Raw genomic sequence first — 17,052 nt, 5'->3', positions numbered from 1 at the left:
ACCAGTGTATTCAGTGAGCTTTTATCTGTTTATACAGCGTCACCATAACAGGAAAGCTCTGCAGCTACATGGTTTCTGAAAGGAAACCATGAAGTGCAAACCTAAATATTTCATTCAAAAAATATGGGGAGTGAGGTTTAATTTGGGTGCTGAGTTCCTCTCTTGGTGTACCACTACTTGGTAGTGGAAAAAATAAACCCAGGAAAAGTGAAGTCTACAACATTAAAACATGATTTTGTATACCCTCTGGATTTTATATTTACTCTGGAAGTGTAAAGGAGCTTTAAAGGATGCTGCTTTATATCCATATTAAGTCCCTGTACCTTGCCAGAGCAATAAAAAGGGGACTTAGTGAAATGAGAATCAGGCCTGGAAAGTTTAATTGAAATTATAGAGAGGGTGGAACTCTCTACAAATTGGGAAGGAATGAGGATGTGGAATATTCCCACCACAATCATTTTAGCATTTACCAGAGCTTCTCGTTTTATCAGGCGTTGAAGTTTCATTTGACTTTGGCATTGACTCATCACTTCCCAAGCTTTCATTCTGTATAAACTAAGGAGGTGTGAGCCTGTTTATATAAAATAAAAACAGCCCCACACCTTTATGGAAGTTCAACAAAGTTGGGTACATGCATGTTCAGCAAGTGACTGCTGCACCATAAACTATGTTTAGTGAAAGGAGGCTTTTGCTTTTGCATGCTATGTACCCATGTTGCAAATGCTGAGATGTTTTGCAGCAGCAGCAATCTGAAATATTACTTTTGAATTCTTCCCTTTTTGAATTTAAATAAACAAACAACATAGATGTGAATCTTTTCTTTTATTCTTCTTCAAGAATTAGCCTCACAGACAACAACGTAAAAATATATGAATATTAGCAAAGTACAGTTATTGCTTAGAATTACAAATACTTCATTGCAACTTTGTGTATAAATGTTGTGGCAATGCACCTCTTTCATGCCATCAGGGCTCAGCATTTCTCCCTCTGGCATTGAGGGACTTGGGGCAAAACAATCCCACTTTGGACGTTTAATACTTCACGTTGGTTCATTTACAATGTTTACAGGGTAGGCCTGAGGATTGGCCTAAGGGTGCCTTTAAACAAAAACAAATTAAAATATTACATTTCCTAACTTCCTGCAGTACAGCTTCTCATGCTGGCCACCAGTTGCCAGCCGCCTCTCTCGCCCACTCCAGGCCCAACTATGCTGGGAACCAAGGCCACTTCCCCAGACAGAAATAAACACAAAATTTGCCCTTATAGGGAAAACCAGCTCTTTACCTAGGAGAAGCCTTTTCCCCTTGCTGCATACAACTCTTCTGCAGCTTCTTCTCCTCCCTTGTTTCACTCACTGGAAGAGGTTTTCAAAGGTCACAGGCTGCCCTTAATTAGACTCAGTGTGTCCTTAATCAACCGGTGGTAACGTTTTTCCGTTCATAGGAAAAAGGGCTTTAACAATTCTAAGACAAATACACCTGCCTTCAACCATTCTCCCAGAACTGTCAGGTCTGACTTTGTCACAAAGTGTTCACAGCACATTCCCAAATCAATTTGCTGAATATTAGTTATAAAATTAAAGCTCAGTATTAATCGGTAGAAAATCATTTATTTGATAAATTTAGTCTGCTCTTCTGCAGACAGCGAATGCCCATGAGCAGATTACACTTTCCTTGAACGTATTTGTTGTTTGAATTTACTCAATGAGAAGAGACAGAGAGACATGGAATTCAGTGCCAGCGGCACATATATGATACCCAACTCACAACTTCTTTCATGCACACATCACTCTTGCCCAGCTTTTGCTGAGCCTACAAGAGAGAAGAAGCTCCTGACATTAAATCCTAGCAAAAAGAAAGGGAAAAAAGTTCTAAAGACTGGTTAAAACCTTAACCTAGCATTTAGTTGCAAAGGTGGTTTGCAGACTTGTGCTCCATCTAGGCTCTGCTGCTTCTGAACAGTCAAATGGCATCAGTAGCCAAAAATACCTTCTGCCATCTTCATCTGGTCATGAGGCCTCTTCTTTAGTGAGCACCTGGCCTTTGCAATTTTCATGTTTGACTCCCCCAGCGCTCAGTTACTACAATGCACTGGATGATAGAAAATATCATGAGAAAGCTCCAGGTGGTGGTCCAACTTCTGAGCAACACAGATCCCTGAAAATGCCTGACGAAAGTGACCTCTATGCCACACTGGCTCCACGTTAAGTACTGGAAAATTCAGAACCCTGATCTTCAAAGTCTTCAAGGGATTGAGCCTTGGTTATCTCAGGTTTCTTTTCTGCCAAGGTTCTCTTCACAACCATTATCCATGAAGAACAATGGAATTAATAGTTCCAGGGTTGGACTTTCTCAGAACCTGATCCATGACTATGCAACTCCCTTCCAATTGTCTACAGATGTCACTGTTTGCAGCACAAAATGTAAAATGCACATTTCTATGCAGCGGTTTTTCCTCAATAATAATTTAAACAAAAAAAAGGTAATGGCATTTACAAAGAGGGGATAGAAAATAAAGTATCCTTGCCTGTTGTATGCTTACCGGATGCAAATCTTTTTGCCGTCAGACACTATGGTGATGGAGCATGTTATAAATACCTAAAGTGAGAGAGAGAATTGTTTTGCAAGTCTTTTGAGTCTGTGAATTGGTTATTTTCAGTATTCAATACTCAGTATTTGAACATTCAAGCTATATTGGTTAGTTATGGTTGGTCAGATAAGGAACGTGACATTGCTTCTGTTCTTTAATTGAATGAATGTAATTCTTATAAGCAGGAGGGAAGGATATCTGAATTAGCCACTGGGACTGTGAAGCTCTCAGAGAGAAGTTCTTAGTGTACTTAAATTTACTTAGACTGTAAGCTCTTTGGGGAAGGGTCTAATTTTTTATGTTTCTGTACAGTGCCTAGCGCAACAGATTCAGGCCTTTAGGCAACACAACAAATAAATACAAATAATAGTATTAATAATAATAATAATAATTAATAAGGTTGCAGTTCAGGGAGAGGTGTCAGGAGATAAACTAATTTAGGAAATTTTGGAAAATTGTCAACCTTTCCTTTCTGTATTGTGTGCATACAAAGTGTGTGTGTGTTTGTGTGAAATCCGATCTTTGTCTGGCTCATATAATTGCTTCTCTACCAGTGCGCTGCTGAGGGGTTCTGGGAATCCTGCCATCCTGCTGTGCCAGACAGCATCTCTTCCATAAAAAACATAGCTCTTCTTCTTGTGCACATAAGCTAGCCTGAGTGAACAAAACTTTCCTTCAGCGAGCACGTGTGCAAGGAAAATAAGGTTGCCTGAAAGTTCACAGAAATTGTACACAAATGGAGTTGAGCATTACTGCAGCAAATGATTTTGTACATTTGAGTAAATGTGGTATTTTCCTATCTGTTTTTTTTTTTAAATCTTTAGTTTGATGTTTTGGACTTACACATCTGTGTCTTGATTTAGTACATAAATATCGTATATAGCTTCGATGGAGCATATTCTTCCTGACAATACAACCTTGCAATACATAGATATTGGTGGGGCTTAGGACAGAGTACATTATCTAAAAAGTCATAAAGCAACCTAATATGTTAAAGACAAATATAAATTTGCAAGCCCCATCATTTCTAGTAAATATACCAAACTTATCTTTTATAAATATCCATTTTCTGTCTCCTTAGCATTTGCCAATAATTAAAGACGCTAATATTTGAGAGACCCTGATACTGCAACTGCCTCTCCATGAATTTAACCCATATAGATGCCATGGCAGGGTCTGGAACCATGTGACCTATTGTTCAATGTAGTAAATATTTTCCATTTAAAATAGAATGGGATAACAGCATAATAATCACAATTACATATCACTGATTTTTCTTATTGTTTTGAATTGGAACTACCAATAGTGTATTATATGCAAAATAATTTGATTTCATAATAAGTGTGACTTTGTAAAGTTCATAATTGTTATGATTGTGTAATTTAGAATGTTCTTGCGGTGATCCCAGATAAAATGTTAAGTAATTTTTTTCCCCTGAGTGCATTACTTGGTGCTAATTTTATGTGCTATGTCAGAGTTGCTAACAGTCATATTGCGGAGACACTAGTTTCCATAATTAATAATCCTGAATCTAGCACCTTGCCTGAGGAGCCAGCGGGGGACTGGGCAGATGTTCGACTGAGATAAATCCTTCTCCTAAGCCACAGAGCAACTGTGGAAGCTGCTCTTTGTAAACTATTCCAGCCCACTGGGACATGTGTTAAGCCAGAACATCTGTCAGGGCAGGCATGCCATTGGGCAGCGGAAGGAACATGTAAAAGGGGCCATCTGAAAGAATCCCTCCATTGAACAGTACTTAGAGAGGGAAACTTACATTAAAAGAGTGGCCCAAGGTAGACAGTGATGGCAGAGCTTTGTTCATGTGTTAAATGACCTTTGACAGCAAAGGAAGGATTCAGATTCAGATTTTTGTTTAGGAATGAACCATTTTTCAAGTTTGTGTCTATTAACATGAGAAAATGGATTAATTTGGATTTAAAATGTTGACCTAATTAAACATAGAAGGTAGTTTAAAGATGAACTTCACATGAAAGCAATATTAGATAGATGGTGTACCCTTAGCACATGCTAAAGGCTAAGACCTCAGTTCAGCAAAACACTTAAGCATGTGCTTAAACTTAAACACGTGTTTAAGTTCATTGCTGAGTCAGGGCCTACAGGTCAGTATTAATACATTCTTTTTAAAATTAAGATCTAATTCTGAGACAACATGTGGCTTAATATAATTGTTTTGAATGCATACAGAGATTTTATTCCTTTAAATTGAGATTTATAAAAATCATTTGAATATGTTGATCATTTCGATATTTACTTTACATTGATTGTAAAATTATGCTAAATTTGGATTGAGTGTACAAGTTGTACTATCACATTTAAATAAGCATAACTATTTTGAATAGTACATATCTATCCTTCCATTGGCTGCTGTGGATTTTATTTCTTTATATGGGTTTTGATAAAACATAAACACAGTAAAACCATGTTGTATGGTAGTTAAAAAAGAAGATAAAGAAGAAAAGACAGAATGTAGACAGAACACAAATGTAGCATAGTAAAAAACATCATCATGACATGTGTAGCAAACTTTTATGGTTAAACACTTTCCGATATAAAGACACATTCTGTAATCGTGACAAATGTTTGAATAGTACTTATACACTGAGCCCCAATGTGATCACTCAAGTGCCATTTAGAGTGAGTAATCTTACTGAAGTCAATGGAACTACTTATTTGAGAAAGTTCTGCTCAGTGTAAGAGCTGCAGAATCTGGTCTGTAGTCAATGCCTTTCTTTAAACATTCCTCACTTTTAAAGAAATAATGAATGATTGGCCTACTGTAATTCCATTTGTTTGTATTTCAGAATCACAACTACTGCAGCTTGTATGATGGATCTGAGAAGATACCCATTAGATGAACAAAACTGTACTCTGGAAATAGAGAGCTGTATGTATATATACAGATACAAATAAAGTCCAGTTCAGTTGTGTGGGCAGTTTTCCCCAATACAGCCATAGAACAGTCATCCTGATGCCTAACGAACATGTGAATTCTTTAACACAATGACCCTTTGGACTGTTTATTTGATTTTATGCATCATTTAGAATATAAGGGAATTATTGATGTCAGGCTTACATGTTGTGTTGATAAAAATTGGGGCTAGGAGATAGAAAGAATGATACAGTTCAGCACTCCAGACTGATTAGATAGAGGTAGTGACTGGATATTTATTTACAACAGGAGAACAAAGGTTCATATTTTAATCAGATTGACTTTGAAGAGTGCAAACACTGAGATACAATTTTCTTTCAGTGTGCTTTATTATGCATGAATGGCCTTGCCATGAAGAACACACTAATGAATTATTTGTTTAAATTACACTTGACTTAATACCAGTCCCATTGGCATTAATGGGCGTTTAACCATTGATTTCTGTGGGAGAAGGCCCCCTCTCTCTAATATCTTTGTTTGCATTGGTAGAACATTCTCTCTTTTCCTGTTATTTAATACTAAGTGCATCTGATATCTGAAATTGCACCAATCTGTAAACAGACTCTTCTAGTCAGTATTAGGAGCCACTTCCTGGTCATATCTATGTCTTGACTGTATTCTATCTGGTTGCCTTCATTCTTGCCCTGAATTTCATCAGAACTAAAAAACAAAACAAAAAACTTGCCTCAAATACTTGTGAACTCTTTTATTTAATGGAGACAGCCCTTTAAGAGAGCAACTTAAAATGGTAATATATTTGAAAACCACCCATATGGAATAAAGTAGTGGAACAATTGTAGCTGCAAAGCCCTAATCCACTCTGTAATCTTCTGAAATGATACTATGTACTAGATTTTTCATGGTAGAATATAGTAGAGGTTTTTTCCAACATTACATTTGTGCTTTGTTTGAAGATGGTTATACAACTGATGACATAGAGTTTTACTGGAGAGGTGGAGATAATGCAGTCACAGGCGTAGAGAGGATCGAGCTTCCACAGTTCTCCATTGTGGAATACAGACTGGTGTCAAAGAATGTTGTCTTCGCCACAGGCAAGTGTTCATTTGTTTGCACGTTCAGTTTGTTCACTTCCTTACGTATGCCAGCTATTATTTTACGTAATGACAGTGCTGGATACCACAATTGTGATAAACGATTAGCTGGTAAAGCCATTATGCAGTAATCCATGAAGCAGGAATACTTCTCCATTTCTTTTTACAGATTAGTAGTCCATGAGAGCCTAGGTTGTGTCGTACTTAACAGAAAGGCTAAACATCTTTGTAATTGGGTATGAAGCCTTTCACTTTGAGCTGTCAGTTAACCCTAGCCCATAGTGACCTTACAGAAGTATGGGAATGCCAGTTAAAAATAACAGCTTTATGATCATTGATCTACAACCTGAGTGTGTGTTTGGATTGTGTCTCAATACAGTGTATGCAGTGTATTTGATATCTTGTGTTGCATTAAGGTATGTGCCTACATGTAGTAGGCAACCGAAGACACCTAGTTTCTACACATCCAAGGGCTCCTATAGTCAGTTTTGGAGTGCTAAATCTGGGGTCAGAGGTCCTCTTCCAACCCTCCCCTCTCCCCGCCCCCTGCCCCCCCACCAGAATCATAGTTTAAATTGATAGAATCTCACAGCATCTCTGAAAACTAGACCACTTACTGAGGTGACTGAAGACAACATGGATATAAGTGCTTAATATCTTTGAAAATGTTGGCACGGGATGACTTGCCTGTGGCCACACAGTGACTCCTTGGCAGAGCTGGGATTCCTGCTCAGGAGTTTCAAACGCTCGGCCCTCTGTTCAGATCATGAAACCATGCTGCCTATTGAACCCTTCATCCCAAGCATTTAACAAACTAAGCATATGGTACATTTATGGGACTCTCTTCACCGATTCCTTGATCATAGCATCTGGTTCAAAGTGCACATCAGCACTACTTGTATTTCATTACAAAACATAAGCATTGGCAGAAGAGCAATTGATATGAGTTTGTTTGCCAAATGCTGTCATATTTCTTTGGTCATAGTTAGGAAAAGAGGGTTTTGTTTAAATGGAAAAGGAAACAGATGTGTTAATCCCTTACCACTCCTCTCTCCAACCTCATGCACTCCTAGCATAATCACACACTGAAGGTGGGAGTTTTTGTGAGAACTGCTTTTTAAAATATTGGTTGCATGGCACTGACGGAGAACCTCATTTTTGCACTGGGTTACAGGAAGTTGAGAAAAGATTTTAGTACAGGATAAGCGAAGTTTTAGTTCAAGAAAGTGTGAAATGTTTTTTTATGATGAAATCTGGAATAATTTACAGACAGAGTCCTGTTAAACACAGATGAAATAGAAATCTAAAGAACTGTGTGACAGCCATATAAAAGAGATTGAAGAGGCAATAATAAACAGGATTGGACATTTATATGGATAAAAAGAATATTCAGCATTATAATAGTTACTGCTAACAAACATTTAAAACTCCAAAAAGAAAAGGAGTACTTGTGGCACCTTAGAGACTAACCAATTTATCTGAGCATAAGCTTTTGTGAGGATGCATCCGATGAAGTGAACTGTAGCTCACGAAAGCTTATGCTCAAATAAATTGGTTAGTCTCTAAGGTGCCACAAGAACTCCTTTTCTTTTTGCGAATACAGACTAATACGGCTGCTACCCTGAAACCTGTCATTTAAAACTCCATGCTTCAGGGTTTAAAACAGCCTAACTATTAGGGATTAGGATGAGATTTTTGTGGGAGGTAGATTATCCCACATGCCTACTATAAGGTTTCTTGTACCTTCCTCTGAAGCATCTGATGATTGCCAGTGATGGGGACAGGATACTGGACTAGATGGACCACAGACCTGATCTAGTATGGTAACACTGTTTTTATGCAAGGGAATAAATCTTTCACCAAACCATCTTTACGTTTCTACCACAACAGCCCCCATGCATGGAATAACCTCCCTGAACTGATCCACATGGCCAAGTCCTTCCCTTTCGAATCATTCCTCAAAACCCACCTCTGCCATACACCACAATAAATTAGCCAGCTAATTAGTGCTTGATGGAGAATGCAGTTTATATTAATTATTATTAGCGTATATTTTTGATTGTATGTTTTATCCATCTTCTTGAATGTCTGGCCAACACCCAGCACACTGTGATCATAACACAAATAATAATTATTATTATTAATAATAATACATAATAATAAAACTAGGGATGCTATCTGGAGGGGCTGGTGGACTCCTCAAGACCCTTTACCTCTCTCTAAAGACTCGGGAAAATAACCACTGACTTGGCTGCTGCTGCTGAGTTTCTCTGTCTCTGTGGAAAAGAAGGCTGATGCTGTCCCTTTTGTCTCTGAGGCTATTGGGTGCTCAAAGGCAGATATTAGATGGTTCATTGAGCTATAGATAAGATTTCAGCGTAGTAATAATTCTACTGGTTATGCAAAAAATAAGACTGCATTAGGTGTATTAAAGAGCCTTGATATAAGCATTGTTTCAGATAAAATGAGTTATTCCTCCTGTGTTCCCCGAAATAGCACGACTGTATATTCTTGTACAAAATATAATGAGAATGGAAACACTGTCCATACTACTGCCCCTACTAAGGAGCAATTTAAAAAACACACATAATGGCTAAGACTTTCAAAGCTGTCTAGATCTGCATGCCCATTGAAATGAGTGGGAATTAGGTATCCACATAATGAAGGCAGCTTTGAAAATTTGAGCCACTGATTTTAGCAAATTCCCAGCTTCTGAACTCTTCAACTTTCCTACTATTCCTACTTCAAACTATGCATAAACTGTTGCTTATTTTGTAACGTGGTTGCCCACAATTTAGATTAAGATAATTGGCTTGAATGTACTTTTAAAACATCCAATTTAAAAATTATAGAAAAGAAAGTTTAAATCAGAACTATGAAAACTATTTTAAAAATTGAAGCAGTCAATCTTGAACTGAGAATAGCAATGATTTTCTGGAAAGGTTCCATACTGCAGCCAAAGCCCTACTACAAGAGACTAAGAAGGCCAACCATGCACCGAAGTGGCTCCTGAAGTGGCTGATCTGACAAGCATTAGAAAAAATCAAAAATGGTCCAGATAAACTACACTAAGGGTATGTTTTCACTTCTGGCCAGATTGGTGGGCAGCGATCGATCCAGCAGGGATCAATTTATCGCGTATAGTCTAGACGCGATAAATTGACCCCCAAGCACTCTCCCGTCGACTCCTGTACTCCAGTGCCACGAGAGGCGTAGGCAGAGTCTACGGGGGAGTGGCAGCAGTTGACTCACCACAGTGAAGACACCACGATAAGTCGATTTAAGTTTGTTGCATAACTTAGATCGATCCCGCACCCCAGCGTAGACCAGGGCTAAGAGACTGACCTGAAAAGGGAAGACATAACCCACTTTCGCTGGAAACTTCAAGACCCATCATAGTCTCTAGCCAAATTAGCTACTTTTTTGAAAGAGGAAGGTACTTTTAATAGGCTTTGACATATAATTATTTGGCATGTTCAGAAAGATCAATCTTTAAAATACATTTCTAATTAGCAAAAGAAATATCCTGGAAGAACAGATTTGAATATGAATTCTGTAACTGGCCATCTCTGATATCTTGGTTTTTTACTTGGATAAAACAGCAAGAGACTAATTTAGCCTTGGAGCTAGGTATTTCAGCTCAGCTCCCTGTCTTTTAATGAAATCGAAACAGGCACAAGTAATTGCTTTTTACCAAGCATTTGAATAAATGAGAAGTTGGGGTTATTTGTACTCAGATTATTGATTAACCATTTATTTTCCTCTCTGCATTCTCAGTCATATCTGGCCTAAATATTTAAGGCCAGATTCTGCCACTCTTACTTGCAGTGAGTCAGTACTGTACTCTTCAAATTATCCCTCTGAAATCAGTGGAACTCCTAATGCTGAATGTGAGGGAGGGTATCAGAATCAGGCCCCTAAACATTAACACATGTCAAGATTAAAATATATTTTTGATGTAATATATAAGAGCTAGAACCTCCAGGTAACTAGTTGATAAATAAATTGAGCCTTAATTAACAAGGCATTATCCCACCAAAATCAGGCCAGTTACAGTAATAATAGTTGAGCAAACCAGGAAATAATGATTGCACAAAGTATTTGATTTCTGCTTAAATATTTAAGGATTTGTTCATAATCCCTTGATCACATGTGAGTGAGGCCCCTGTGCACAGACCTTCCACACAGAAAGGGCAGAGTCAGCTGCCTTCATAGCAAAGTTCCCTCCCTGTCATCCCTCACAGAGTTCTGTGGTCTGCATACTGGGGCAGTGTGGGAGTAAATGAGAGGGAGTAGGAGTCAGCAGGATGGAGATTGGGCCAATTGGATCATGCACCATCCTTCCTCCAACTCTACAAAGGTGTAAACATATTATAGCTTAGGATAATACAGACACTGGTAGTTCCAGGGTCAGGAATCATCTAGGGCAGCCCTGATAGCATGGCACCATTGCTGTCTGGGAGCAGTAAGGGTGGTTTCCAGGGATACAAAGCCAGCTGTGGCCTCTGGATGGAATTGATCTGTGAGGTGCGAACCCCACCGCTTCCATGGGCAAAATAATTTGGGAGAAACTCCCTGAGAGGAATCTGGCAGAGTTTTCCTCCACTGTCACCCCCTACTGCAGTGGGCGGTTCAGTCCCTGATTTATTTTTAAAAGTTATTTTACAAGATGGGGTGTGTGCTTTGGTTTACACAGGTTACCCAGGAGGTCCTCCAGGCTATTTTATTAGAAAATCAGATGAGAGAATTAAACTTTGTTAGCAGAAAAGTAGGCCTAGTTTCAAGGAGAGAAAGAGTTTATGCTTGGAAGTGAGACATTGTTCATTAGAAAATGAATGTGATAAAGCAAACGAATGCTCCAGGGATTGTTCACCAAAAAATATAGACTCTGCACAGTAGCAAGATATATTTTTTTACGTGAAGATTTAACCAACTGTATTTGATCAAACAAACTTTTTAAAGGAATTGTTGCACGTGGGTGCATGTGCAGTTTTTCATGTGCACATGTAAAACTACTCAAGATAGTTAAGCCCAAAGCAGACTGAGGAGAGTTACAAAATGGGTCTCACAAAACTTGGTGACTGGGTAACAAAATGGCAGATGAAATTCAATGTTGAAATATGCAAAGTAATCTCATTGGAAAACATCCCAACTATCCATATAAAATGATGGGGTCTAAATTAGCTGTAACCATGCAAGAAAGAGATCTTGGAGTCAATGTGGATAGTTCTCTGAAAACATCCACTCAATGTGCAGTGGCAGTCAAAAAAGCAAACAGAATGTTGGGAATCATTAAGAAAGGAATAGATAATAAGACAAAAGATATCAAATTCTCTTTATATAAATCTATGGTACATCCACATCTTGAATACTGTGTGCAGATGTGGTCACCCTATCTCTCTCTCTCTCTCTCTCTCTCTCTCTCTCTCTCTCTCTTGGAATTGGAAAAAGATTCAGAAAAGGGCAACAAAATGATTAGGGGTATGGAACAGCTTCCATATGAAGAGAGATTAATAAGACTTAGACTTTTCAATTTGGAAAAGAGATGACTAAATGGTGACATGACAGAGGTCTATAAAATCATGACTGGTGTGGAGCAAGTATATAAGGAAGTGTTGTTTACTCCTTCTCATAAGACAAGACCTAGGGGTCACCAAATAAAATTAATAGGCAGCAGGTTTAAAACAAACAAGAGGAAATATTTCTTCTCACAATGTGCTGTCAACCTGTGGAACTTTTTGCCAGAGGATGTTGTGAAGGCCAAGACTATAACAGAGTTCAAAAAAGACTAGATAGGTTCATGGAGGATAGGTCCATCAATGACTATTAGCCAGGATGGGCAGGGATGCAAACCCGTGCTCTGAAGTATCCCTAGCCTCTGTTTGCTGGAAGCTTGGAATGGGTAACAAGGGTTGGTTCACTTGATGATTGCCTGTTCTGTTTATTCCCGCTGGGGCACCTGGCATTGGCCACTGTTGGAAGACAGGATACTGGGCTAGATGGACCATTGGTCTGACCCAGTATGGCCATTGTTATGTTCTTCTGTTCTTTTTCTTACTATTATTCAAGAGAATTTATTTCTGACACTTGAGGTAGCATATTTCACCTATTTTGCATCTATTTGAGAAGTGTCAGTTCAGGAACAGCTATTCTATGCAAATAATACATTATGCGAAATTAATTTTAATTATAATGTATTAAAATTAATTAAATTAATTATATTCATTTTGACGGTTAATTATACTAATCCTCTCAATAAAGTGATATATGAAAATTATTCATTTAGATAAAACATTTTACATAGAGATTTAAGCATCACGTTTTAAAAAAATATCCAGTGCTCAGCCAATTGTTTTATAATTAAAAATTAACGTTATTATCTCTTTTCTCGGTAAAATTCAAACTAGTGTATTCTCTGCAAAAAATCCAAGATTCCTTTTGAATAGCATGCATTTAGCTAACCGGTAGTACACTAAAGGCATTTTCCCTACTGTTCTATAAATGTCATAATATCCCATCAAAGGTGCATGATTTAGTTTCTATGGAAACTAAAGAAAAGTATTTTGTCTACCAGGGTCTTTTTTTCAGTATAAGTAAGTGTTTTTTCCCCCTTTTTCTTAGGTGCATATCCAAGACTCTCACTGAGTTTTAAGTTAAAGAGAAATATTGGATACTTTATTCTTCAGACCTACATGCCCTCTATACTGATTACCATTTTATCGTGGGTGTCATTCTGGATCAATTATGATGCATCAGCAGCAAGAGTTGCCCTTGGTATGTGCTAAGGATGAGCTAAATGTAGCCTTCAGAAGTTGTTAAAGACTGCAACATGTCAGTATACTGATATTCCAAGCTCACTTATGCCAAAATCATGTCACTCTGTATTGAGTCAATAGTGCTTTGTTCTCCCCCCGAATGCAGAATGTAACTATCATAAAATCTCTAAAGTGAGTTCTTCATATAGAGCCCAGTCTTCCTCTCATCAGAGTAAAGTGGCTCCAAGCTACCTTTCCACATACCCCAGATCTTGGGGCTGGCCAGGGACCAAGCTATCCCTTGGCTCATGTTTTAGGGCTCTTCTCACTGACATGGCAGGAAGAGTCCACAAAAACCATTCTGCTACTCAGAACTTTCAGAATGTAGGGTGCTCCAGCCACCACCTCCTCTTAAAAGTCAGTGGAGAGGAGGAATATTTCCTGTGGTCCAACCAATATCTCTGTTTTAAGTTCTCATCATAATTGTGGTATTGAATAAACAGGAATAGCTAGACAGAAGTCACCAAGCCATATCACACTCCTGCTACTAGCCCATGCAATTCTCTTCTCAGGGCACCTGGAAAGAGAGAGACCTGAGTAAGGCTGCTGGCCTGTTTTATTGTTTGTTTGTTTATTTTTTTGGCTAGTCATGTATCAAAAGATTGCTCCGCTTTCCTGAGTTCTACCCCAATGTAGCGGCAGGAACTAACATTTTGTCCTGTGTTTGCACAGCACCAATCACAGTGGGGTCCTAGTCCACATCTGGGGCTCCTAGGTGCTACGGTAATGCAGATAATAAATACTAATAATAACAATCAGTCAGCTACACCCAAAGGAGTCACAAGAGCCCCGTTAGTCTCAATCAGTAGGAGAGAGAGACTGCCCTTCAGAGGCCAGAGATCAATCTGGTAGGTTCTTTTGAGAAAGCAGCCAACCATCAGTATGCATGAGTTATTATGAAGTATGCCACCCAGTACCTGTAACCTGTCCCCTTGTGCTCCATAATATACAAGACCATGAGCCTGGTCCTCTAGTACCCTGTACCTTGTGTAGTCATTTACACTAGTGCAAAGTGGGTGTAAAATGCTCTCAAATCAGAGTGATAGTGTTTTACACTCACTCTGCACTGGTGTAAATGACTACAGTACTATGGAGTATCAGGCCCTATAGCTTAGATGCTTGCTAGGGAAGGGATTCACTCATAGATTCTTGTTGACTAGGAAAAAATTTTGCTTTTTGACTTCTGCAAGAGGCCTGTGTTCTCCTAGAGGTTAAGATCCTCTGGTTAAGCCTCTGAGGGTATGTCTACACTGCAATTAAATACCCTAAATACCCACGGCTGGCCTGTATCAACTGACTTGTGCTCGTAGGGCATGGGCTGCAGGACTGTAAAACTGTGGTATAGATGTTTGGGCTGGGGCTGGAGCCCAGGCTCTGGAATCCTCCCTATCATGAGGACACAGAGCTCAGGCTCCAACCTGAGCATGAACGTCTGCATCACAGTGTTGTAGCCTGTAAATCGAGCCCTGCATGTCCAAATCAGCAGACATGGGCTAGCTGTGGTTGTTTAATTGTGGACATATCCAGTGTGGACATATCCTGAGGGACGGCTGATAAACAGTTTAATATGTTCCAGGGTATGTTGAACAAATTTATAAATGCCAACGCCTGACACAGGGATCAGTTTAATCTCACCCTGATTTGGATTCCAAATGTTAATGCATTGAACTAAATTCTGCCCTTCTTTGCACCTGTGTGATGCCATTAACTTCCCCATGGTATTTTTAAGCTATTGTAAGCTGGTGAAGGAAATTTCCCAAAATGAAAGCAAAAACTAAAACATGATCTCCTAAAACTTGTAAGATGCCCACTGTTCTATTTCTTTGTTTAGGAATTACAACTGTGCTGACTATGACAACAATCAACACTCATCTTCGGGAGACTTTGCCTAAAATTCCCTATGTTAAAGCCATTGACATGTATCTTATGGGCTGTTTTGTATTTGTCTTCTTGGCCTTACTTGAATATGCCTTTGTCAATTACATCTTCTTTGGAAAAGGCCCTCAAAGACAGAAGAAACTTGCAGAAAAGATGGCAAAGGCAAACACCGATCGCTCAAAATTTGAAGGCAACCGGGTAGGATTCTTTTATCTCCTAAATGTAATACTGTGACTTGTTCTATTACAAACAAACAAACGAACAAACAATGAAGAAACACAAAGAAAAAACCCTCTCTCCCTTTTCATGCAAGCAGTTTGTGGGCACCATTTTTCCTTTTCCATCTGAGTGCACGTCTGCATCCATAAAGAGGTATTAGATATCTAAATGACATACATTGTTCCCACAAATAAACATGGGTGCAAAAATGGAGGTAAGTTTAGGATTGGCCTGAAAACCAAGGCCATAAATTGAAAAGGTATGATTGTGACTTGGGCTGTGTGCCTGCACAAGGGAATAAGGAGAAGTAAGAACCCCTTTGCCCACCATCAGTCTGGGCATGCCCGCTTACTACCTTCTCCTGGAGCAGGTGGGGAGGGAGTGGCAGGAAATAGCTGAAGTGTTGATCCTATCCACTAATTCATTGGTCAGCACAGCTGAGCCAGTGTGTGTGGTGGTATTATTTATTGCTGCTGTAGGCCAGCAGCAAATTTTTACTCTTCACCCCTGGAGGAAGTGGGTATGTAGCAAGGGAATTGTACCTCAAATGGCTGTCTGAAGCCCAAGGCATCCTGGGGCTGTTGGTGTGTGGTGCATAAAGGCACAGTCTAGTTCTGTAATAGTGTTCCTAAGCAGATCATCCTCATGGTTATCTTATAAGGAAAGAAGATTTTGGAGGAAGGTTTGTCTGTGAATGAATGACAGAACATGCACCTGCCAAGGGACAGCTGGGAGGGGAGGGGAAGAGTATGCTGCACCCTGTAAAGCAGATTACTCCTGTTTCTCAAGTTCAAGAGGGAGCACCAAAGGAACTGTGCCTCAGAGGGGTGTCTCAGGCACAATGCCTCCTTGAGCAGTGCAATTTATACATCACCCTTTCCTGAGGGCTGCGCCTAAGATCACAGTCTAGCCGGAAAAGAGTAGAGGCAAGCTTGCTTTATGTTAATGTTGTTACAAAGAACATCCCAATGTTAAATACCGGAGTGTCATGATGACAAGAGATACCAGGAGTCTATAGGAAAAAGGTCTCATTGGTGAATATAGTGTATTGGTATTGTCCAGACTCAGCTGAGTTTGAGGCCAGGGTGGAAGATGGAAATTCCATTTGGAAAAAGGATTTCAAGATTTTTGGGAAAAAATCATTTCTGGTTAGTCCAAGTGTTTCACATCAACAAAAAAAGTTTCATTTTGATTTCATATTATATTAAAAATAGAAATAGTTATTTCCAAAAATGTCATAATTTCCAGTTTCAACACTGTCAGAACTTGTGCTTCAGTTTTTCTTTAAAACTGAATGTCAATGAGATAGATACGATTTTGTGAAGCATTTTGATTTTATGGAACTGCATTTTCCATAAAAAATGGTTATGCTTAAATGTTTCTGACCAAGTCTACCGAGTACTACTGTATATTCTACCCCCGGCATCATTACAAATGATCACACTGACAAATTAACTAGCTGTTTCTCAAGTAGCTGTATAATGTAAAATAATTGCAATGTACACTTTATGACTCCAGGACTATACCTCATTCTAAATATGTCAGAGAC

At 38.9% G+C, this 17,052-nt stretch overlaps 1 protein-coding gene across 1 annotated transcript in view; it reads left to right on the top strand.

Annotated features, from left to right (window-relative positions):
* GABRB3 (gamma-aminobutyric acid type A receptor subunit beta3) overlaps nucleotides 1-17,052 on the top strand; it is a 155,133-nt gene that overhangs the window by 117,198 nt on the left and 20,883 nt on the right. Inside the window, exons 5-8 of the mRNA XM_074965470.1 lie at nucleotides 5,412-5,494; nucleotides 6,454-6,591; nucleotides 13,213-13,365; nucleotides 15,238-15,482. Coding sequence (XP_074821571.1) covers nucleotides 5,412-5,494; nucleotides 6,454-6,591; nucleotides 13,213-13,365; nucleotides 15,238-15,482 — 619 coding nt within the window. The remainder of the gene's footprint in view (nucleotides 1-5,411; nucleotides 5,495-6,453; nucleotides 6,592-13,212; nucleotides 13,366-15,237; nucleotides 15,483-17,052) is intronic.

This window comes from Natator depressus, chromosome 1 (genome assembly GCF_965152275.1).
Source record: "Natator depressus isolate rNatDep1 chromosome 1, rNatDep2.hap1, whole genome shotgun sequence".
In the NCBI taxonomy this organism is placed as follows: Eukaryota; Metazoa; Chordata; order Testudines; family Cheloniidae; genus Natator; species Natator depressus.
This window is presented reverse-complemented; position numbering and strand designations above follow the sequence as displayed.